The following is a 25,085-nucleotide window of genomic DNA, read 5'->3' as shown; positions in this document are numbered from 1 at the left end:
CTCGGGCGAGCCCCGGCGGCGGCGGCGGCTCCTGCCGGCCTTCGCCCGGTGGCGGCGGTGGCGGCGGCCCCCGAGGTGAGGCCGGCGCCGTCCCGAAGAAGCAGAGCCGCCGGCGCCGAGTTAACGACGCCTCCCCTTGCGTGCGGCCGCCCGCTCCGAGGGGCCCGGCTGCGGCCTTGGCCCCTCTCCGCCGGCCTCCCGTGAGGGGAAGGGTGAGCTCCCAGCGCTGCTGCGGCCGCCCCCCCGCCGAGCTCGGGGCTTTGTGTCTTGGCCCGCTGTGTTTAGAGGGGCACAGACTGGAGCCCCGGCTCCATCGCGGGTGGAAAGGGCGGGGGGAGCCCGTGCAGAACCGAAACCTCAGGAGAGGCGCCTGGAGGGGCCTGTTTTGGCGGGGGGGGGGGGGGGGGGGGGGCAGAGCTCGGCCTCTTGTGTTTCTCTTCACGAAGGAATAAAAAGTTCAGCTGGTCGGCGTGTGCCTCCTGTGTAACGCAAACAGCTGTGGAAGGGACAGCAGTGACTCCCGAGCGGTGCTGTGCAGTGGGTACAGCAGTAATCGGACTTTTCCCCCCCTAATTCTTCGTGCTAGCGAATCAACTAGTGGAACGGCAAAGCGTTGAAGGAAAAACAGTTGCCGTTTCAGTGCCCTTTCACGACTGAAAAGCACTTCAGGCGTGGCGGCTCTGAGCTGAGGCTTTTAAAACCAGCTTCAAGCACCGGAGTACGTGGTGTCACCTCAGAGCTGCAGACTTGTAGCCTTTGGTGAGAACTTAACAAGAAGTGCCGGATTCATTGGGCATCTGATCCTGAAAACCGTATCTTAATGTTGTTATCCGACTCCCGGTATAGAATCGGAATTTGAGAAGTTGCGCAGATTTATGGTAAAGCAAATCCTAAGCTGTAATTTCAGCTTTCTGAAAGTTCTGTCGTGGCAGTGGCTAGTATAAATTAGGTACTTAAAAACCAAAACAGTACAGTAGGGGTCAGCAGAAAATCTTTGGTTCGAAATACTTTCAGTGGAAGGTGGAAAGCATGTTTATTTCCTCTGTAAGTGGATCTAAGAGTATCTTACAGTAAATTTAGAAGTGTATTAATGGCAAACATTCAGACTAACCTCTGTGTTTAAGTGAAGAGTACATGTTTATATTCATGATGAGTTTGACTAGCTAAAAATTAATTTGCTTTCTCAGAAAAAAGTCAGGAGACTGACGCAGAAGAAGGACCAACTGTTCATCCTGTTGAGATGTCTTGTAGTCCATCGTTAATAGAACCGGCATGTTCCAACTCTGAGATACAGGGAACTGCAAAAATGAGAAAAAATAATGCTACTTCCAGACATTTGGTGGGTGCTTAATTTTTAAATTAAATTTAATATTTGTAAGCATGTGTTGAAAATGAAGTAAAGGTGTTGTGTTTTCTAACCCCCCCTTTTTTTTCTCTCTTTTTTTTTTTTTTCCCCCCCCTGAGAAGTAAACTCTGGCAAAGTTGTATGCTCAAAATATCTGTTGTTTTATTGATTGGGATTGTATGCTGTACAAGTATATAAATATATTTCTGTTGTGTATTTATGATAATTATGCTGTAGTAATCGGTTCTCTGGAATATACAAAAATTGCTATTGCTACAGGAATATTTTGAACTAATAATACAGTAGCCGAGTTCAGTACTACAGAACAAAGTCCAGTTCTGGTCTCTGGTCTGTATCAGTAACTGTGCTGTAAGTACCTGTGAAGGCCTAGGGGAATGAATGACTGTTCTCCCAACCAGCCTAAAAGCCTCTGAAATTTATATCTGGGGAGTGTGCAGCTGGACTGTAGATACCCTGTGTTGGCTATACTATCTGTTTATAGTGTACTAGCAGCCAATTTCATTTGAATCGTACAGCTGTGATGAGTTGTGTTGTCAAGATCCATATAAACACACAGATAAATAACCTTTGTGGTTCTCCCTGACAGCCAGCATCTTGTCCAGCAAAATAAAGTTTTCAAAGAAAGAATCTTTTTTTGCCTTTTTTAAATGTTGCTGAGTAAAAATGGCTTACAGATAGTCTAATAAATAGTATGTGGACGCAGTGGGATTTTTTCTTAGGTCTTCTGTTGTGTATTCAGCAATATCGTGCTAAAAGGGATGCATTGGTCAACATCATTGTACAGTAGATAACTACATACAACAAATGAAATATAAGCATGTACTGTAGCTGAGATTCCTGGGATGGATACTTATCTTTTAGTAAGTAATACTATCAGTTTGAATCTCTACTTTCAGTACCTAAGTATGTACTGAACATGACTTTGGTGTATTTAATTTGTTTAGAGTGTGGTTCCTTTCTGGAGAAAGGAAGTGAGAGAATGCTAGCAAGACTTTTCTGTTTTTTTGACAAATAGGCATTTGTTTGTTAAACCTCTTCTTTCTTTTATTTCTCTGTGTTGAAACTCTATAGCAACATGCTGATATAGCTCTTCTATGAAACTTTTAGTCTGTAGCCTTTTAGATATTTATTTCAAAGGTGTAAGGAGGTTTTTTTTTACTACATGAAGGTTTCTATAGATGTTGTTTTTCTGAGTGAGTAGGAACTGTTAAAAATCACGCAGTGGGCACCATCCAAAAAGTAGGTAGTTATCCAGGCTGTGTTTGAAGGACATAACTGTACAAACTTGTGTTCTAGTTTTTCCACCTCTTCTGTAACTGGAGAAAAGTACTAAACAGTAAATATTGTTTCAGGTTTCTCCTGATGATGATAATGAAAGTGAACAGTCAAAATCTATTCAAAGAAAGAGAGTGCTTCCATCTTGGATGCTGGAAAGAGACCTCCTGGTTCAGAGGATTTCTGAGCCTATAATGAAAGGAGGTAGGTTTGAAGTGTAGTGTTTGCATACCAATATACATTTATGTGCTTTGATCTCATTTTCTTAAGTTATAATTTTGGTAGTAGGAAGTATTAATTCGTCACTTCTCTTTCCATGTTCTGTGCCTGGCAGCTGACAGAGACTGACTTCTGTTGTCTCCTTTGTCATCAGTCCTATAGGTGTGACAGAGCTCTTTCTGATCAGTTGATTTTCTTTCTGTTCTTTTTTTTTATGCCAGGTAATATAGTCTCTTTGGCCAGCTGAACATCTGGTGTTCTGGAGCCCTTTCCTGTAAACTCACCTGTTTTGTTTAGTGTGTAAATTCTAGGTAGTTTCTGTGCCTTCAATTCCAAACCTTCTCCACATTTAAGTCACTGATTGCTCCTCTAAATTTAGATTCTTCTAATTTCACAGGTTTTAAAGGTCAGGGTTTTTTTTGTGGTGGTGTGCATTAGTTTGTTTTTAACTGTGACTGAATCAAACTTGATCATTTAGTCCAAAGTTTCTTCCTAGGTGGAGCAGTTCAGCACATTATAGTAGTTTCTTACTAGTATGAGGCAAAAATAGTACTGCATTCCCTCTTGTCTTTCCCGCAAAAGGAAGCGCCTGAATGTACGATAAGCTTGTACCACTGTGTATCAGCAGTAACAGCAGCAGAGTAGTGTGTTTACTCTCTATCAATGGGAGGCACGAGGGTGCCGCATTGGCACGATCCCAAGAAAAATCTTCTTGCGCGTCCGGCTTTGGTCCTGGGAGCTCGTAAAGAGTTCTAAACCTGCCATTAGACATTCTCGGACAAACTTATGGCAAAGCATTTATGGCTTTGGTGACTTTTATCGATGGAACTGGAGGACTAAAGAAATGAGAGAAGAGAAGGAAAATGACTGCGTACATTAACAACGCTCCCCCACTGTTTCTTATCTTTCTCTGTGCTGAAGACAGTGCGCCTCGCCCTGCTTGCTGTTCTGTGGCGAGGTGTGAGGTGGTTTAGGTGCTAACTGCTGAGTTCCCTTTGTTAGTCAGTCCAAGTGTGTGAACTGTGGCTGGTCTGTGGGTGTCCGCTCCTCTGTGTCCAACAGCTATTCTTTAATGCCTCTGTTTCCACCTGCTATTTCTGCTGAGACGGTGTAATGGAGAAATTTGGCTCTTGATGTCTGAGCGGGCCTGCAGACGTATTTCATGTAGTGTCTGACCAATTGCTTCTTACCTCCTGTAGTAAATCTTATATTTCCTTAAAACTGTGGAACAGTTTGCATCTTTTTAGGGCGGTATTGGACAGAACGGTAGAGACTAAAATGAAAAGGCTGCCCTTTCGTTTCTCTTCTGTATGCCTTCCTACTGGAAAGAGAACACAGATTTGTTGTTTTGAAGTCAGACATTAACATTTGGAAAAATTCCTTGCTTCCTACACATCTCTGGCATGTCTGTATTTTTTGAAGGGGGAGAGTTTTTGAAGTCTTGCAAAATGGCATCAAGTATCTTCCTTCTGAATGTGTTTTGCAGCAGATGGAGCTCTAACAAAACCAGCACAGTGGCCCTAGCTGTCTCCCAGCAATATATCCAGAAAATACTACCTCAGTACAGAGAACTTAGCGTTTTCTGGGATGTGAAACTTTCCAAAGAGAGGCGCATTTGCTGTCTTTCTGTCAGTTACTGGCTGATGAAATAATCAACCATGATGTGGTTGACTAGGCAAGTGGGCATACCCTGTTTTTGCCATGTCCTAATTAATTGATATTTGTGTGTATAAACTGGTAGTCTGAAATGATATTTACTTGAAAGGTCTGTGGTAAAAGTCATCCTTGGTTTACTTGACCAGCTCCTATTGTGTAAATGAAATTGTCAGTCATACTGATACAGTCAGTCCAGAATATCCTTTGCCACATATTTATTATTTTCCTTCAAATTCCCCCCTCAAACATCTGTTTCATTCTAAAACATACTTTTTACTCCCGTAAGTGTGAAGTGAAAAATGTGTTGTTGAAATAGCGCATGCATAAGTGCTGCTGTTTCTCGTGCTTTTTGCCCAGTGTTCTGCTTTGATGTAGCTTTAGATTTCTAATGTGATAAGGATTTCACTGTAAAAAGTTGCATTCCAAAAGTACCCTTTTATTTTTCTTTTAAGGTAGTAGAATGAAAAAAGGCCAAGGAAGGGGAGAAAGTAATATGGAGTCATTAAAATCAGAAGTAAATGTGCAGCAGAAAAGAAGATTAGCTTCTGAAGAAACTATAGAGGATTTTGAAGGTGAAGAGCAAGATCAAGGGAAAAGGAGCTGTCTTGTCATCCCTGTCCCTTCATCTCAGGTAATTTTTTGGCTCAAGTCAGAACCATGGTATTTCAAAAGATGAGAATGTAGTTGGCAATGTCATGTTGAAGGTTGGGTCTACCACATAACTATGTGTTCTGCTTGTGATTTGTTGTTTAACAGTTGTTTTGAAATGCCAGTCCATTGGCCAGTTCTGTAGCAAGGATCCTGGAAGTCTTCAGAGACTTGGTTTTCTGCACTTCCTTCTCAGGATCTGGGATTTGAGCCCTGAATGTTCCACAGAAATACCAGACTTTACCGCAGGAGGCTGGAAGACATGGGCCAAAGTACTGGTCCTAGGAGTGGCTTAGTGTGTGGTTTCTTTTTCCGAGAACCTTTTAGGGATAGGTGATGGTATGACAGTGATGGAATGCAACACTGGGCTTTGCCCGAACTAGTGCTGTTCTAGTTGGTAAAGTTTTATGGTCAGAAAATTGTGGTTTTTGGCTTAGCAACTGGTACATTTTGAAGAAAGATAGCAGGGAGCGTGCTTATGCCACTCTCTCAAAATCTGAGGGAAAAAAAGGCAAGAAAAAAAGTAATCTGAAATCCAGAATGGTCTGTGGCAATGAGTGAACAGACACTTCAGTCCAGCTGGTCAATGTGTCTGTGTGTCTTTAAAGTACAGCTGTGTTTATAGGCGGTTAAATGCTTACTGATAGCACCCTGCTAATAATGAAAAGAGAAGGATCATTATCAAAGACAAACAAAACATATTCTGGTGAGAGCAAAGTGAGGCTTTCACTGACTTTTCTTTTAAGTGTACAACCTGGGGAGGTGTTTCTAATCTCTAGCATTAGAATTGCCTGGATCTATTCTAGGATCTGATAAAATACTTAAAATACTATTATTTGGTATGCTTCATCGGTTTTGACACTGAAAACAGTTGGACATTGGTTTTGGGTTTTAATTAAATCTTAAGGTTAGTTGAAATGATCTACTCGTGGCGAGCATACCCTTCAGGGTAGTTTTGATATAACATAGTGGTATCTTTTAATCTGGAAAAGGGTTCTGAGTGGTGAGCTTTGTTGTTGGCTAGGTACATTAATACCAGTTGCAGCGCTATTTTCTCTCTGTCAAGTTATAAGGGGAGTAACTACATAATGAATTATCTCATTTTGCAGTTTGTCAATATGAAGACTTACTTATTTTCTCCTAATAATTTCACAAATCATTTTTATCTCAAGCACAGTGTGAGAAATTGCCCCCAGAACTTTGCAGAAAAAATAACGGGTTAGTGCAAGCAAAAGTAATAATCTTAGAGAGGTCTAGAAGATTGGAATTTTAATATCAAAACCAAAATCACTCTTCTGCTGTCATATTTAAGGCGATTGACAAAATCTGCTGTAGGGTAGGAACAAAAAGAATCTTAATTCTTCTAAGTGCCAGCAGCTGCCCGATGGCAGTGAGGTCATCCCCGTGTTATAACCAGTGCCAATAGTGCTGTTGTCTTTGGTTTTCCTTGATTGCAACCTGTTTTTTAACTAGTCATCATAATAAATGTGAAAGTGTTTAGTCTCGTTATGTACCATATAGGCAATGGGCTGAAGTATGTAGTAGAGAAGTCACAAGTGGGAGTGGGAAATTAGAGTAATTTAGGCCTCCTTTTGCAGATGAAGGCTTATTTCCTAAGCTTTAGTCGTTTGCTGAGCCTTATTTTGGGAGTCTGGATAAAACAGTCATCTTTGTCTCTGATTTGGCTTACTAAATATGCTGCTGTCAGGATCATTTGATATTAATGCCGACTTTGCCCTTTCTTAATCACATTGCTGCTCAAATGTAATTGTCTCTGGTTTTGGTTAACACTTTATGAGGCTTGCATTGAAAGGAACAAAACCGAGTAGGAAATCACCAGCTGATTTTCAAGCTCTGCCAAACACATCCATGTAAACTAAGCATAAATTTACCGGAGGGGGAACTTAGATAATAAACTGCACAGAGCAGACACCTTTAAATAGTTCTGTAATGTATCAGAGTAGTTCAGCCTGCAATATAGGTGTGCTTCCAGGTAATGTCTGGGTTGTCAGGACAATGTTCCTGTATTCTTTTTCTAAAGCACACATCTCTTATTTTAAATGTACACGTGTTCCAAAATTTAAAATGCAGTATTTGTCAAAACCGAAATCTTTGCCTGAGGGTATCTACTGGCAAACTGTTTTATGATTTAGAGTCACGAGCTGAAGCATTTAAGATGTATTGGGGTGGGATTAAGCTCAAGGTGTATATCATGAATTCCCATATCTCTCCCATATATAGATAAATATATATATGCCATGTATCTTGGTACTTAAGGGATTAAAATTGATTCTTGTATAGGAATGTACATTCTTCTAGAGTCTGCTATATCTTCACATGTATAACCCCCATTAATTTTTCAGGAGCAGTACTTTTTAATCAGAAGTTATTTTAAACTAAAGTCCTTGGACTATTCACATACTAAGGTGGTGAGAGAGGAGCCTGACTGTGTTGTGAGAGAACTGAAGCTGAGGACGGGAGCTCTAGGCTAAGTTTTTCTTTAAATTGTGTATGTGTGTGTCTGTGTGTGTTCTTAACTTGAGCCTTTCATTCAGCAGCTCAACTTAGCAGCTAACTTGGCTTTGGAAAGTGGAGTAGAAGATTTTAAAGGCTGGACTAGATGCTCTTTCAAGGTCCTTTCCAACCTGGGCTGTTCTATGATTCTCTGATTTTAAAAACAGGAATGATGAGATGAGGCAGAGTTTGACCTTAAAGCTTGTAATTCTGAAGAGTGTAAATTTTCAGGTCCTTCAAAATGTAACCTTGTTCCACAGAATACATCTGGATTTCCTCTTGAGAGTACCATGAGAAACATGGAAGGAAATGGCAAGACTGGAACAAAAATCCCTGGAAGTTCTCTGGAAAAAAATGATAGGCAGCTGCATAGTAAATGGTCTAAAAGAGTAGGTCAGATCTCCAGTAAAGAAAATAGCATTGATGAAACAGAAAACAAAGAGCAGATTACTGGTTCTACAAGCCAACAAGCTCACTGGGGCAGGACTTCCCAATATTTTGGTGCCCAGGAAGGGACTCTTGAGCCTGATGCAAATCTGGATTACGAGACTGAGATTTCTGATTCAACCAGAAGTGCAGATGCTTCAGAAAGCTCCAAACAGATCAAGCATAAGAGGACACCTTGCATGTATGGAACAGGCTGTTACAGGTAAAGCAAAATTAAAACTAGCTTAAGATAGCTTATTATTAAGAAGTAATGTATTAGCAATGGAAGAGAAAACAGTAAAGTCTTTACAAGCTTTGATTTGAAAAAAATCTTTTGGTAAGCAGGGGACTGATGAGAAACAGATGGGATAACAAGAATTTTTAAAGTATCAAAAGAGGAGCCAGGATGTCTTGCTAATTGTTAATATAACCCAAACAAGGGATGAAGTACTTCAACAAATTAAAAGATGAAGTGTTGTAGGAAATAAGAAACAAAGGTCCGTTTTAAAAAGAAAATAAATAAACCCTGTGTGTACCAGGAGGAAGAAAAGACGTAAATGATTGAAATGCCCAACATAGACCCTCTAGGCTTGTTTTATTAGCAGATGAAAGTTTTGTGAAAGATGATTGTATTTATTGAAGTAATTGCACGTTTTGTGATCTGAATATTTAAAATACTTATTATCTGTCATTCCTTAAATAATCAAGAATTACTTTTATTATAACTTGGCCAGTCTGTTTTTTTTCATTAGCTTCCACTTCCTCCCTAAAAACAGAACAAGGCATACTTACAAACTCTATGTTAACCCTTATCTGGTCAGCATCTTCGGTAACAGAAGTGAAGAGCATTTTTTTTTTTTTCTTTCACTCATATCCTCTCAATTCACAGTGAAAGATCTGTCATACAAATCTTCTGTGGGATACAAATGTTCCAGTGAAGTTCCAAAATATCAGTGCTGAGTGCCTGGTCTCCTGCTAGTTCCTTCTGCCCAGAAAAGATCTGGACTGCCACGTGTTGATAAATTGATGGGAAGATGCAAATCTAGAGGTGGTCTTAAGGCTAGCAAATGACCAATGACCTGAGAGAACTGCATTTAGGAGAAGGTTTTGAGCTCTAGGTAAATCCATGCACATTGTAAGCACAAAAGATAAGGCTAAGCGAGGAGGAAACAGTGGGTTCTGTGATTTTATTTTTTTATAATTATTATCATCCCCCTGCCCCCCTGCAAAGGGGCTTGAGCCATAGCAAAAACAGTGAGGTTGTTTAGAAAACAAGCAAGCACAAATAAATGGGTTCTTGTATGTTTGATGTGCCTAATGCTGCAGATAACTCTGTAAATCAAAAGCGTAAAGCTGTTGTGTTAGCGAACACATCAGACTTCCAGTTTTCATGTAGCTTGCTTTCACATATCTCAATTTTTGCCCTTAATGAATACATTGAAAACATATTTTATTAGGCAGTTAAGCTGATCCAGTAGTACAAATGCAGCCTCTAATTTGCTCCAGCTACTTTTAATTTTGCTCAGACAAGTCTTCCCCTGTATGGGAGTTAAGCTGATTTAATGCTCTGATATGCTGAAGGATTCCTAATGTTTAGGAAGGCAAATTTTAGTTACAGATAATATGGAATAGGAGTCTGCATGTACGCATTTCTTCTTAGGTCCTTATTCTAAAACATTCGGCAGCAATACTTTTGGAAGGTATTGCTTTATAAGAAGAAAGAATGCTCTGAAATAACACATAACAAAGTCTTATTTTGTTGGAGAGATTTGTAAAGATGAAGTATCAAAAACGTCAGCTTTGATCTTCAGGAAATGTCATGAGACTAAACCTGCTTGTTTGCAGCAGCAGAAATGTGCTTTGTAGTCTGTCTTAGTATTTGCTTTTGATACGAGACCACCAAGTAGTCCTTCTGCATCGACGGGATAACTATGTTAGAGTAAAGCAGTTACCCGTTGCAGTTACCCATATTTTTAACAGAACATGTACGTGAGTGTGACATGAATGGGTGCTTTGAAGGAACACATTGATAGCGTAATTCAGTTTTTCATTATGTAGTGTTTTCCTTGAGCAAAAACTAGTTTTTAGAGTTGCTAAGGAAGAGGGGCTGCTTTGAGTGCTCTTTTGAGTAAATGGGTAGTTGTCTTCCCTCTCCTTCATTGCTTTAACCTTATGAAAGCTGTCTTCTAACAAGATGTGCTGTAGGAGTCAACTTCTTAAATGAGTACTGCTTTGGTAACTGTAACATTTCCTTAAAGCTTTTTCTAGGGGATGTTTCTTATTCATAAAATGTCATTTATCCAATACCTAAATGCTCTTCAGGGTGCTAGTCTTTATTTTGTAATCTCCTATTAAAGGATACTTGTCTTCTGGATAAGACTTTGGCACCTTTGGTAGGTGCCTGGTAAAATAGCACAAATTGAAAAGATTAAATGTTAGTTCTATTCATTTTATTAGATTTCTCTAACACATATCTTAAAATTTAGGAAATAACTTTGTAACCCATAGTTCAGTTTCTTCATTTATGAATTTGAAAACACTGCTTTTGAAGGAACCAAGCTTGATGCACACCTCTTGCTCCAGGGATTCTTCTTGTTATCGTCTTTCAGTGTCCCATTCTCTTCCTGAGGTAGCCTGAAGCTTCAGCAAATTGAAAGAAACTGCTGTTACCACCAGGAGGGAAAGTGCTCTGTGTATGTTATACCTGACTGTATTTGTTGTCAAGGAACTTACTCTTTGAATACTACCTTGTGTTCTTTTTCTTGTCTGCTGCTTGGTTTTCCATACTTAGAAGAACAGGGAATTAAAAATAAAAATAAATCTGAACTCAGCCACTCTTTTCAAGGGCTGCATAGAAGGGGTGTGGTAGACCTGAACTCTCATCTCTAAAACTGTAACCTACAATTTTTGTCCCCAAGTCTATCCTTTTGCTAGCCTGTGGTACGGCGCTCTGCTGACTGAGTGTGTGCGAATCTTTCCCATAGCTGTCAAAGCAGGGCACGCTCAACCAACCTTTGGATTTGTATGTGCATTCTTCTAAATACTTTGCTCTTTGTTTGTTTGTTTATGAAAATAAGTATTTTTCCTTTCACCTTAAGCTTGTAAATCTGGCAGCTGAAGACCTGCATCTGTCTTTTTTGAGTCCTGTCTTCTAGTAAGACTTACAATTTAGAACTTACAAATATCTTGCGTACAGTTGTGGCATAACTTCAGGCTTGAATTCTATGGCTTTATAACTAGTGCTGGTAATTCATTACATTTTCACTACCAGTTTCCTTAGTAGCTGAGAAAATAAGCCCTTGAGATGGCAGGGGTCTTCGGCATGTGATTATGAAGAGCCAGGGATTCTGCCCTAATCAGTTAAACTTGCTTTAGAAAAGCTTTTAAGTTGCTTTTGGTTGCTGCACAGACAAAAAACTGTCTTAAATATTTCACTGAGCAATACTCAGTACTTCTGTTTGAGATGACTGTATTGATTCTGAAGAACTTTGAGTTTTATTTGCATAATTTTTATTCGCACAATTTTCTGCATCATGAAGTGTCAGTACACAAGTTCGGAGCTTCTGTGAGAGGAAGGTTGCAGTAACTGTGTATGTTCATGAGAAGGCAAATCTCCCATAAAACTTTATTCTTAAAGCAGGCTTTAAATTGGTTAATTTTTGTATGAGTAAAGCTTAATGATTTTGTTTTGTTCAAATGAATAGCGTATTCCTGTGCAGTGAGGTTTTGTTGTGAAACTAATTAACTTTGGAGTGCAACTCATGGTGTGATAGATGTTGTGCTCTTACAACTCAAATCTCTTGTGTCTAAAAACACCCCCCCCCCCCCCCCCCCCCCAAAAAATACCCTCTGAAACAAACTCTTAATAAAAGGAAGAAACTTTAGATTTTTGCAAGAAGGGAAAATGTTTGCTTAATATAAGCTATGCGCTTCTCTGCTTCTATTTATTTTGCTGGTTATCATTGCACAACGCATAGAAGTGGAATAAGTACACATTAGCCAGGTAAAGGTAAGATAAAATATGATATTTCTACTAGTCCTGAGCGTCTGAAGCAGGACATGTTTAAGATGCTTCACAGCTAATGTATATTTTGACGAGCATCATCCACTGGCCCAAAGAATCCTGAAGCCTTGTGATAGGGAGTGTACATCAAGACCCTTTTTCTCTTCCTCCTTCCTCCCACACCACTTTCTTTTTCTTCTTTTTCTTTTTTTTTTTTTTTTGGTCTTTTCCAGTAAGGGCTGTTTGGTATTGTCCAAGTAGGTTTCAAAGTAAATTTTTGAAAGGAAATGGATATCTCCTAAAATACAACCGGTTGGCTAAATTAGGCCTTCTTTCCTTGGTGACTGTGATGCTACGTGCATCTTACTGTAGGAATAAACACAAAAATGATTTCACAGAACATTAGTTGCTTTTGTGTCCCTTTGAGAAGATGAATTGTGTCTCAGGTGACTCAAAATTCTTGCTAATATTGCTAATAAGCTAGTTCTCTGCATTTAGAAAACAAAGCAAGTAGCCTCTAAAATGACTTGGTTTCATCCCATTTATTTTTAAAGTAGGCAGCCAGCCTGAATTTGGCGTAAGAAGTTATGTTTCCTGAGAACTTGTGGTAGAGTAAATGACTGGTAAATGCTACCTTGCAATGATTTCTAATGAAAAGGTATTTACTTACCCTACAGTTTGCAGAAATTAACAGAAGAGATGAGGACAAGAAGTCTGTCACCTATGTAAATAGATCCAAGGGATACTGGGTCTTTGATAGGTAGCTCATTGAAGAGTTTGTAGCTTGTTTGTTGAGCTTCCCGAGTGAAAGATACCAGGCAAATGGAGATTTAAAGTATTAATACTAAATACCTAATTGTTTTTGAATACCTGAAAGGAGGCCTGAATGGCTAGTATAGCTCACAGTGCTCTATCATTTTGTAATCTATCATCAAGTAATCATTTTGCAATCTATCATCAAGTAATCATTTTGCAAAAGCTGTAACAGAAGGTTGGTGGGGTTGTTGTTGTTGGTTTTTTTTGTTATGGTAGTAGTTGAAATGCTGAAATTAACATTGGCTCTTCCTTGTAAAGTTCCTAAAAGGTAGTTGTGAATTTAAAGGAAAGAATGCCTGTGATCAATGAGGGAGCTGTTGTGTATGTAGCTAGCTACATATGTGTTTCTGGCTTTGTGTTTCTAAACGCAGCTGTAAAAAGTGTAAATTAAAGCAGTAATTACCCTGTACTTTAAAGTTGTCATTCCTCTTGCTTGAGGCAAGCAGTTCACTTTTATAATTTGCAAAACACATTGAAGATTATGTACTCTGGGAACTAGTGTGGTAAATCCCTGAAGTATTTTGTGGATGTCTTTTGGAAAATAATATACTAAAATACCTCACATTCCATGCTTTTGAATATTATGCTTGGAAAAAAATGCCTCAAAAAGAAATCGTAGGGAAAAAGTAGATTTGCTTTTGGTACCAGTATGTTTGCTTTGACATAATTTTTGTAGTATGTTTTGATCTGTCCCATGAATTTCTCCTGAAGTCGTAACATGTTTTTCTGTGTTCTTTTTAACATCACTTACAAAAGTTTTATAAAGCAAACTCTTCTCTAAGTAGTGTTGTTTATAGCTGCCTTGTCTTGTATGGTGTGTATGCAGACGTATTGCCTAGAAGCAGTAGAAATGTTCTTTCAATGATGCATATATTTGTATTCACTACTTGCTCACCCTGGCTGTGTAAGTGTTGTCGAGCAAAAAGTCAGGGGTGCTAGTAATGTGCTTTCATCACTAAACATTGGTGTGACTCGACTACATACAGAGCTGTTATGTCTTATGGTACAACTGTGTGTCATCATTGTAATTTGATGTTTCAAATAAAACGTCTTGGTAGCCAACCAGACTTGACAGCATCATCAGTGTAATGTCCAATAGACTGATCCATCTGGAATAATATGCTGGCGTTCGAAGTATTCAAGTGTGTACTAACTTGCATACAGAACATAAATAATAGTTGAGACAGATCGCCTGAAGCTGGTATGTGATAACCCAAGGGTGTGGGGAGTCTTTAGTACTGCAGTTGTTCGCCTGCCATGCGTTGGCCCTTCCAACTTGAGCTAAGACTTCTACTTGAAGTTTCTATCGCATTTAGATAGCTCCAGAGGGAATCATAACTAAGCAAGTCGGCCACTGAGTAAGATTCATGCTATATGACTACATCAGTAGCTTGTGTACGTGTTGGAGGTCAGAAACTTAAAGCTGATGGCAAATAGGAAAATTCCTGTTTTAACCTCTTTCGCAGCCTGTGCAGAGACAGAGTTTTTCTTCTGTTATCCTGAAAGTAGGTCTTACATTCTGCATAAAGTTAAACGGTAAAAGCTCCTCTTTATGTAACCACAGAAAAATGAATTGTCACTGATTCAGTAACACCTTTATCTCCACTTCTCGTGTTTAAATGGAACAGTCAGTTCTCGATATATATTTGTCTTTTGCAGGAAGAATCCCATTCACTTCCAGCACTTCAGTCACCCTAATGATGATGACTATCATGAAACGGAGATCGTAACTCAGGATAACAACGATAACCGGCCTGAATGTCCATATGGAACGGCTTGTTATAGGTAAGCAGCACTGTACAAAATGGCTTTTCTTGTTGTACAGGTTAAGACTGTTCTCCCCTGGAGTTACAAAATGACAATAGAATAATGAGTAATTTCGGATGTTAAATCTTGAGTGTAGCCTATCATTATGGCTCTTTCTAAAGTCTCACTGCCTTCTGAAATTTACTGTGGACAGGCTGTTACCTTTAAAGCACCGAAGTCTGTGCAAAATATTTGTTAGTGATTTCAGCTGGTGAATATGAAAACTTGACTTTGGAACTTATTCAGTGACCTAGAGAACAACACTCTTTCACCTGTCAACATGTAGTAAACTGTTCTTTTTTTTTTTTTTTATAAACAATAGTTTATTGTTATGTGTTGTTCTTGATATGTAACTTTTAGTTTAAATTTTGATAAAGTATTTGTTGAGCTTTTGTACAAAAACTCTATTTTAATCAGTAATCGATCTGTTAGAAAGCATAATTTAGGTAACAGCAATAAAATCCAGTTTATGGCTGACTGCAGTTTCTTTTAAGCACTGTCGATTTTCTTCAAAAGACTGTTTTATTCCGTTTTGTTTCTCAGTGTCTAGGTTTTACACTTTTTATTTAGCAGAGCTTAATGACTGCTGTGTAATCGACACCACGGAGAAAAGGATATATTCTGAGGCAATAGCACTTCTCTGGGGGCATATGGAAACTAACAGCTGCTGTTAATAAAGATTGTGCCTGAGCAGAAACATTTTCTCCTCTCTCTCCCAAAAAGCATGGTGATTCTAAAGAGTGTGCTCTCTATGAAATGTAACAAAAGATTGGGGAGGTTTTAAGAAAAAGGCATGTTATATTCAGCTAATGCAGAAAAAGTGTTTCTCTTCTGAAAAACAGCAATGAGATTAACTTCTTATTTCAGGATGGGAAATCTAGGTTTACACCAGTAACAGAATTGCCAGCGTACTTTTCAGGAGTGCAATGGATACTTTATCCAAAACTACCTCTCCTTCCAGATGAGACAACCTCTGTGCTGTATTAGTTGATAATTTCTTAATCTGTGTTTCATTCTTTGGGGCTAGAGGAAAGGAGGCAGCCATGAAGCAATGATAATTCTTTCAACAAAGCAACAGATGCACTTTGAAGGGTTTTCTTATTATTTTTGTTGTCTTTATTTGTTGGCTACCACTTGAAGGGAGCATAATTAAATGATCTAATTGCTATGCCTTGAGTTGGGATCAAATGGTCTTATGCTGACGATAACAGTAAAACACTGAAATAGGAATTTTTTTTTTGTTCCAGTACAGTATATTTAATAGGAAGCTGTATTTCCATTTTTTATTCAGGTAACTGTCACTTCTAAAGCACACATAATGTACTTTGGGATGGTAGTAGCTATAGAATTGTAAATCAACTTGAAGTGTGTGAATTTGTCACAAGTTATTTGACATAAAAATAAGATTTTTCTACTGAAGACCAACTGTATTACTCTGTTCTTTGAAGAATAATAAGAAAACATAAATAAGCAACTGATTTTACAATGCAGTCTTCACAGCAAGGGTATTTTGTAAAATATACAAAAATTTCTGCAGTTGCAGAAATTCATCTCAGGTTTCAAGCAACGTCACATGGTATGTCATTCTTAAACAGTGGGCTTCAGTTGTTGCTTATTTTCAGAAGCAAAAATTATGACAACTGAACTGGTTTTCTTCTGAGGTTAGAATTTTTTAAACTTTTCTGCACAAGAATAAATCGAGTTGAAACTATTTTAACATGCAGCCCTGAGAAAAGCCTCTAATATACTCACAACACAGATTAGCACAATGTAAGTTGGACCAAGTTAAAACATTAGAGCATTGTAATTTTGTTTTCTGGGGGGGAAGATCAAGCAGTGTGGTGATGACCTGGATCACAGCCTGAATGAGGGGAACGTATTGCAGGTCCAAGAGTAAGCTGACTTTAAATTTTCTTTCATTGCTTTGATGCTATTTTTTTATAGAAGACATACAAACTTGTAAACTGAACTTGCAGGATTGCAGCAGCATATCACAGAAGTGTATAATCTCTCTGAAGAATCCTTCTGTGGCCTCTCCTTGTGATCTTCGAGACAAGCAGTTCTTTCCAAAATCTTTAATTTCCCAAACTATTTAATTTGTAGCCTTATGTTTCAGAATGTGGAAGCTATGCCTGGATGTCTCAGACCTGTAATGCACTGTGCGTGCATTGTACTTAATGCACCAGAAATTTTGTTCTAGTTTCATTTTTAGTGAGAGTAAATAATTGGATCACTTCTTATTATGCTGGATAAATGCATCTTATCATACAGCTTTGGAAACTTATCTTTTGGTTTTGATCAGCCGTCTATATATATATATTTTTTTTTTTTAAACACTGAAACAAGAGGAACTCTTATTTAACCTGACTCTTTTTTTCCACCCTACATTCTGTAAGCTGAGACACTGCAGTAAGGCACTGGTCACAGAGTTTTATTTTTAAAAGAAATGAACATTATCCCTAAAATACCAAGGAGTTCTGGGCTTGTTGAATGTGGAGCAAGGTGGCAAATCAAGCTTTTACTGTTTTCTTCTTTGCAGGAAGAATCCACAGCACAAGCTAGAATACAAGCACAGCGTACCTCCAGGTAAGCCAGGTTGTTCCATATAGCTGAAAGTGGTGGTGGGAACCCCAAAACCCAGTAGTGGATACCAGAAATTTGGATTAAATACTTTCAGCTACTCTAAGTGAAAAACACTGCATTTGCAGCTTACTTTGTATTGTCCTGCACCCTTGCTCTTCTTAAGTATGAGGTCTTGCCCTCGTCTGTGATAAGGAAGGTTGCTTAGCCGCTGCAAACTTGCACTCTTTCACGTGAGATGGGCTGGGTCAGACACAATTGACGTAGCTTGTATGCTTTGTATCTTACATAGTGACAAAAATGCTGTGTCGCAAGTGACTATTTTCATGAATTTAATAGGTTTTATTGAAAATTAAACATGGTATATGGTGTTGTTACTGGGTCTCTGTATTCTACTTCCCCCATTCAGAGCTGGAGTATTACAGTGAAAACAGGGAATATATTTAGGTGTTACTGAAGTATTTCTCAACATTTCAAATGGGTACTGCAGTGAATTATTTCTATAGCTTTTCTCCCATTCCCATAGAAAAACGTGTACACAGAAATATTTTGTTTTAATTGTATAGGTTTATATCTTAAGATTTCATACTTACTTTTTATTCTTGTTTTCGTTTTGATAGGAAATCCTCCGGTAACATACAATTTTAAAGTCCTGTAATGCTCTAAAACAAACGTTGCAAGCATGTCTGTCATCTTTTTTATTTTATCTTAAATTTCTTTTTGGACTAGTGATTTTCTTAATGAAAGAACAAATTTTTGCGTGTATGTTCTCTTGAGCCTTGGAGGGAATATAATTAAAACTGAATCTGAGTTTCTGTTCTAAAATTTTCTAGTCTTCTATATTCCTGTAACTAGACTTGTTGAAAAATACAGGGGAATGTACTGTTTACATTTTGTCTGCTCTTAAAGAATTCAGAGAATTCAAATTTGCATTTTGGGGGGCTTTTTCTTGATTATTGGACTTGGAGATTTTTTCCCACTTGAAATCCCAATGCAATAAACCATACTTCAGAGCAGAACAGTTATGGAAATGTAACGATAATATATTTTAATCTAAAGAATTGGGATTATGACATTATTAAGGAGAAATTGCATTTATGGAAACAATGGTGTAAAATATTTAAATGCTTTGAAATACTCAAATTTTCTGCTTAAAAATAAAAATACCAGTCTTGATGACATTTTTGTACAGATGGAATGGTTCATAATTGTAAGAACAGTTCATCTGGGTATTCTCTCAGGAATCATTCAATACAAAAAAAAGTGGGTTTTGGGGGGCAGGAGAATAGTTTTTATGCTTGTAAATAAACACAGTCATTGCAGCATTTATTTTGATAGGTCAGTCTTTCATTGTCGCAACCTCTATGAATAACCCTTATGCTAGGTTGTACTCTGTCCTGACTAATAACTTTTCTTGTCTTTAGTAACTGAAAGAGGAACCCGACAACGAACTTCGAAGAATGGTGAGTATGTTCTACCGTTATAAATGGGCACATCAGCGTGGGACACGACCGATCTGCTTTGGTTTTTGAGTATTTAATAATGCTGGAGATGCTTGGTAATACTTACCCGAGGAGAAAGTAGTTGTTATTTTAGTAAAACGCTGCTTGCTTTTTTACAAGTAACAGTGCTGAAATTGGATTTGTGCCAGGCTTCCTGGCTGAGCATACCTGTACTTCTCTGGAAGCAGACAAGAGAACAAACAAATGTAAGGAGAGACACATGTGGCTAAATCGATTCTTCCTTCCTTACACAGGGGTCATAATAGGATGAAAGGAATCCAATATTGCATCCACAACTAGTTAAGGTTGCCCCATAAAGATGTATTGCTCTTGAAACATCGAGATATTCCTTGTGCATTGCACTGACCTTTAAATAACTTTCAAGTGATATCTGTGCATGTGCTGATGAGATTTTCTTATATTTACTATGAGGTATTGATGTTTCAGGTAAGATACTGGCTTGTTAGGACTAAAGCGTAGAAGAAGGTTAATGCCTTTGAGTTGGGGGCAGCTTTCACTGTAAACTACGTATGTATCCTTCTTACTTTAGTTTGTAGATGTCAGTGAGGATTATGGAGTAGCACAGGGAAGCTATAGCCTCTCTCGATAATGTAAATTGTAATACTGTGTATGAATATATCCTCCATTTACCAGTGGCGCACCTAGCTTGTTTTGCTGCTGCCAACAATGTTAATTTATATGTTGCGGGTGCATAGACTCCAGTTTTAACTATCCTTTAGGTCTGTTTCTGGGCTTCTTCTGTGTCTCAGCTTCCAAACGTGAAGCTTCCTATTCTTTCTAAAGTAATTTAAAAGTGAGCTTTAAAGAGCAGTCTGAAAGTCTGATGATATGCCATCTTCACTTTTGCTGGCCTGCACAAGGCATGAGGATGTGGAACTGCTGCATCTCAAGTGGAAGTGGGAACTGGTTTGTCTCCCTTGAGATCACCAAGGTGTGGGCATCTCCCAGAGAAATCCTCAAAACAGAGAGATCTGCTTTCTAGAGAAAATAAATAAAAGTGCAAATAGCTGTAGTTAGTTTTCTAGGCACAGTGGTTTTGCCTCTGTTTCTGTTGTGGGTGGATGCAAGAGGTTGCTTTTATACCTTCTGCTGAGAAATTTCTTTCCCATCCCATTTCCTTATCGTGTATGTGTGCGCTTTTGCTATCACTGAATGCTTGATGTGGTTATATCTGTGCACTAGCATGTTCTGAGGCATATGTGTTACCTGTCTGTTTTGCCACATCCCACGATGCAAGTACCAGCCCCATCTGGGTCGCTGCTCCCTTGTAGAAATGAGTATTACACCGTGGTGAGAATTGTTAGCAGCATGGTAAGAGCAGTGAGTGGTTAAGATTTTATAACGAAGCAAGCTGGACTGTGTGCATATCTAACGTCCTTGCCCTAAATCTAAACCTTGAAGGTTTTAAATTGCAGCTGTGCCTTTCGTAAGAACGCCTTCCTTACGCGAACGGTAGATCCTGTGTGCACAGCTCATGGCAGGTGGTCAGCCAAGTGTGACTACAGATGGAAAAGTGCTTCTCTTGTAAGTGTGTAAAACTTTAACACGGAAGTGAAATTCAAGCTGTCAAATTCAACTCCTCTTACTAAGTAAGAACCAGGGAAGAAATGATACTCCACGCACAGTGGAAAGAAGGGAATTCATTAATGAAAGTGCTGTTCATATTTGCTGATTTTCTGTTTGTTTGGTTGGTTGGTTTTTTTTCAATGTCTTGTTGACTGGCTTGCTTAGCATTCTTGAGGGCAAAGCTTGTAAAAGGTTGCACTCAGCAAGTTCACATCCGAGGCAGTCGTACCAAGCCACACAAGGTCACAGTCAGGGCTCCATTAACCTTTATTTCATGCTGTTTGGCACAACTGCACTGTTACGCACAGCAGGATTAATTTCCTTACAAATGTATTTAAACTCCACCAGGCAAGAAGAAAAGGGTACCATGTACATGACATTTGACATGTTTAGTTTTTAACATTTTTAGTCTAATTGCTACCCGGAGGGATTGTAAATTTCCTGTAGAGAATGTGCTCTATGTTCTGAGAAATAATCTAAGGCTAATTACTGGGGGGATAGTTGTAAGGGAGGAAGGAGAAAAAAAAAAAAAGTCAGAGTTATGCTGTCATTAAATTGTCACTATTGAATGACCTTACTACGTTGTTGGTACTTCGATGAATGACCTGCTGTGGCTATGGGCTATGCAGGATTCAGCATAGGAAAGACACAGGCCTGTTGGAGCAGGTCTAGAGGAGGGCCACAAAAATGATCAGAGGGCTGGAACACCTCTTCAATGAAGACAGGCTGAGAGAGTTGGGGTTGTTCAGCCTGAAGAAGAGAAGGCTCCGAGGACACCTTATTGCGGCCCTTCAGTACTTAAAGGGGGCCTACAAGAAAGATGGGGATAGTGTCTTTAGCAAGGCCTGCTGTGACAGGACAAGGGGTAATAGTTTTAAACTAAAGGAGGTTAGATTTAGACTGAACACAAGGAAGAAATTTTTTACGATGTGGGTGGTGAAACACTGGAACGGGTTGCCCGGAGAGGTGGTAGATGCCCCATCCTTGGAAACATTCAAGGCCAGGCTGGATGGGGCTCTGAGCAACCTGAATCTAGTTGAAGATGTCCTTGCTCATTGAAGGGCGTTGGACTAGATGACCTTTAAAGGTCCCTTCCATCCCAAAGCATTCCATGATTCTATGATTTTCATAATGAGGATTCTCCTACACACTTCTTTGTAGGTTTTCTAGCAAGCTAATCAGCTTACTTCCAAACATAACTCTTTGAAAGAGGTGATCAGCAAGCTTTTTCTCCCCACATGGAGCAGATACTTTCAGAGAAAGTTTCAAGGTCATCTTGATAAATATGGTACTAGGGAACAGCCAGAATTGTGCTTAATGAGCAGCTTTAGGGGCTGTGGGGCTGAATTAAAGTGTAGTAGAAAGAGGTGGAGTGGGAAGATAGGGAAGGAAGTGCATCGTTCGCTGCTGAAATCTAAAAGCATTGATGTACAGAGAGGAAGAACATGGTATGCTCCTCCTACATTTGTAGGAAAAATAAATAAATTTTTAAAATTGTATATGTAGTTTGATGGAAGTAATGGGTATTTTGCCAGAATTCCTACTTCTGTTATAAAATACCACCCACAGTGCTGTGATAGTGAAGAGCTTTTCTTTGCTAAGCAGGTTTTGGGCTTCTTATTCTTGTAAGCCGAGAAGAGATTTTGTTCTTGTTGTATTTAGCATCTTTGTTTTGACCTCTTCTCTCCAAGACATAATTAATTCTACAGGACCATAGTCTGTGATTCTTATAAGAAATTCTGCTGGTAGACATGGACGTGATTAAGTTCCTCTGAAGTCTGATAAACAGCAAACTAGCGAGCATCATAGTGGATTACAGCTCAAACTGGCAGTTGGCATTTTCAGGATTTTCTGCTGGGTGGTGCACAGTCGGTCCTTCAAAGAACATAGATTGCTAGCCATAGGATATTTCTCAGTTATATTATTGGCTGTGTCACACGTGGCTGATGTTACTCTAGGAGGTCATTCAGTGCCTCTGGAGCAAAATCGCCCATAAAATCTTGTATCTCTGCGAAACTTAACTAATGCTGTTAAATTATTTTGAAAACCTTGGGTGAGCGTTGCTATAGAGTATAAAATGTTAGACCATAAGATAATTCTGGAATAGTGACGTTCCCACTAGTAGAAAAATGTAACTGATAGAGGATGCGATCTGACTACACAAGGTACTGGTGTTCTCGTTGGTTCACCACATGCGTAGCTTGAGTGCCTCAGGCTCTGCCCTGAGGTTGCAAGAGGTTGCTGAGAAATGCTTATGGTTAATATAAACATTGATGATTTGGGCTGGGGTCTGTAGCTGAGAAAAAAAATACATGTTTGTAGTTTCATATGAAAGATGATGACAAGAATTGCTCATCAGATAACCTGTCCATGATCTTGTACAGGTAATTTATCTCTAGAAGAGATAAGAATGCAGAAATTGGAGGCTGGGAAGCAGAGGAATGAACATGGTTTTACTCAGGGGTATGACGTAAGGGCAGAATAACATGATTAGAATATTAGCAGACTGTGGCTAGTTAGGAATTGTGGACATGTAAGAAAAAAAGGAGACAACATAAGCTTGTGGAGCAAGGGTTACGCACATCTGCCAAAATCAGGTAGCAGTGGAAATAAACTTGTTGAAGGTTCACAGCTGCTGATAAATAAAAGGAGAAGGCAATGCTGCCATGGCAGCAGCTTTGTACAGACACTACCAAGTCAGATAGGTAAGGCTTCTTCAAATAGCAGAATTATCCTGCCTCTGGGACTTGGTTTAAATGTGCCAACGTATCTGAGCAATTAAAAGAATACTGCAAAACAAGCTGTCTAAAAAAGTTTAGGAATATGCTGCGAACAGCATCCGTTTCTTGTAAATAGAGGTTTCCGAGTCTTTGATTCCTGCCAATACAAATTATTGTGAAATACTATGAATGCCGAAGGCAATTTGATCACAAAATGTAAGTTGTGAAGAAGATGGATGGACAGCAGCTTAGAAAGCAGTGCGATAGAATAGACTGAACTGGGAGACAGGTAGGCTGCACCCAGCGCAGGAGAGAAGTGTTCGCCGTTTGTTGTTTCCTTAACCCGTGTTCAGAGGAAGCGCAGCCTGTCCAGCGTGGGTCCCAGCTGAGAACATAGGAGGCGAGTTATCTAGCAGATTCCTTTCTCCTACCTGAAGCTCAGGGAAGACGTGAATGGAAATTAAAAGCCATGTCAGATTCCAAAGGCTATAAAATAGCTCTACGTAAGTATGTACGGATGAAGGCAGAACATCTAGGGTCAAAATAGCTGCCTAGCAATACCTAGAAGCTCAGTGGCAAGATATGTGTGTTGTTTAGGTACAGAAGTAGCAGGAAGACTACTAGGAAAATCGTGCCGCTCCTTAAGGAAAGGAGAGTTATCAGAAGACATTATCTGATATTGTCATCTTCTGATATCAGAAGACATTATCAGAAGAGGCCTGATACTGTTTTCCAAGTGCTGGAAGAAAAGCCAGTAAGGAAAACTTTCTAAGTGATCAGACTGGTAAGTGCTGCAGTAGGTGTCGGAGAGAGATGGTCCAGGTTTTCATGAAAGTCTTGAAAATCAAAATAGTAAGCGTTGGGTAGAATGCTTTAGTTGGCTCTCTCTCCTTTTGAGGAGAGAGACTAACTAGATAGTCTCTGGAAGGTCTCTTTCTTTCTGTATTTATGATTCATGAATATATGATGTTTTTGTCCTTACAGGAAAAAGGGCTGTGGAGAAAGATGACGACAATGATGAACCAAATGAGTATGACCTTAATGACAGCTTTATAGATGACGAGGAAGAGGAGTGCGAACCTACTGATGAAGACTCTGACTGGGAGCCAAGTTCAGAAGACAAGGATAACGAAGATGTTGAAACGCTTTTGCAAGAAGCACGTAGATTTGTTAAGACCAAAAAATAGCTGCGCAGAACAATGTTACCAATGTCCGATCTGGTTGTGTTAAAACATGGATGCACGAGGAGAGGAATTGCTTGGAAAACTGTTTTTTCCTCAGTGATGTAGGCACTACAGGGAGATTTTAATGGGGGCAAGGGGATTCAGCAATGCCTTTCTTGTCCATATGTATTATTTTGGTCGAGTTTTTTTTGTTTTATTAAGTGGAGGAGCCAGAGGACTGAACTCTGAAAGTTTTTTGGGTTCGGTTTGTTTTTTTTTTTTTTTTCCCCTCATCTATTTGTTTTGCAACACCATTGGTGTCTCATAGTTTGGAATACAATTATAAAGGTTGTTAATGCTTCATCTTCCTGCGCTTGAAAGAAATACTGGCATTAAAGTCTTTTGTTTTGCTGAAACAATATATACAGTGTTGAACTTCACACCTGCAGTATCACAGACTAATTCTTGGCCATTATTGGGTAATCTGTCTAAACCATTTTTTAATGTTCTTTTGAGTTAGTGCAGTCTTAAACTTCATTAGTCTGCTACTAGCTTTCCTTTTAGGTGTCATCATTTTTTTTATTCTCTTGGTGTACGGTAGTTAAACACAGGTTGTCTAAATCACTCGAAGAGTATCTCAGTGTTATCAAACCACTGGTTGTCTCAACAACAATTATGGTGTATTTGCCCTAATTACAGTAGTATCTCTTTCCATACATGTACCTCACTGGAATTGTGTTCAGTTCACAACAAAGCTGAAGTCTTGATGACTGTATTTTTGCACAATTAAACTTGTAACAGACT

At 39.1% G+C, this 25,085-nt stretch overlaps 1 protein-coding gene across 2 annotated transcripts; it reads left to right on the top strand.

Moving 5' to 3' along the window:
* Positions 1 to 24: 24 nt before the first annotated feature.
* On the top strand, positions 25 to 25,085 carry APLF (aprataxin and PNKP like factor). 2 transcript variants are annotated; one of them, XM_082306909.1, is made up of 9 exons: positions 25 to 212; positions 1,188 to 1,339; positions 2,719 to 2,849; positions 4,973 to 5,147; positions 7,939 to 8,327; positions 14,583 to 14,708; positions 17,269 to 17,315; positions 18,734 to 18,772; positions 24,103 to 25,085. In XM_082306909.1, exons 2-9 carry the CDS (start codon positions 1,241 to 1,243, stop codon positions 24,303 to 24,305), a joined length of 1,209 nt encoding a protein of 402 aa, XP_082163035.1. In that variant the 5' UTR covers positions 25 to 212; positions 1,188 to 1,240; the 3' UTR covers positions 24,306 to 25,085. The 2 variants fall into 2 exon arrangements, with proteins under 2 accessions (XP_082163035.1, XP_082163036.1); XM_082306910.1 differs by lacking the exon at positions 25 to 212 and adding an exon at positions 413 to 878.

The sequence above is a fragment of the Platalea leucorodia genome, assembly GCF_965183815.1.
Source record: "Platalea leucorodia genome assembly, chromosome: 3".
NCBI lineage: Eukaryota > Metazoa > Chordata > Aves > Pelecaniformes > Threskiornithidae > Platalea > Platalea leucorodia.
This window is presented reverse-complemented; position numbering and strand designations above follow the sequence as displayed.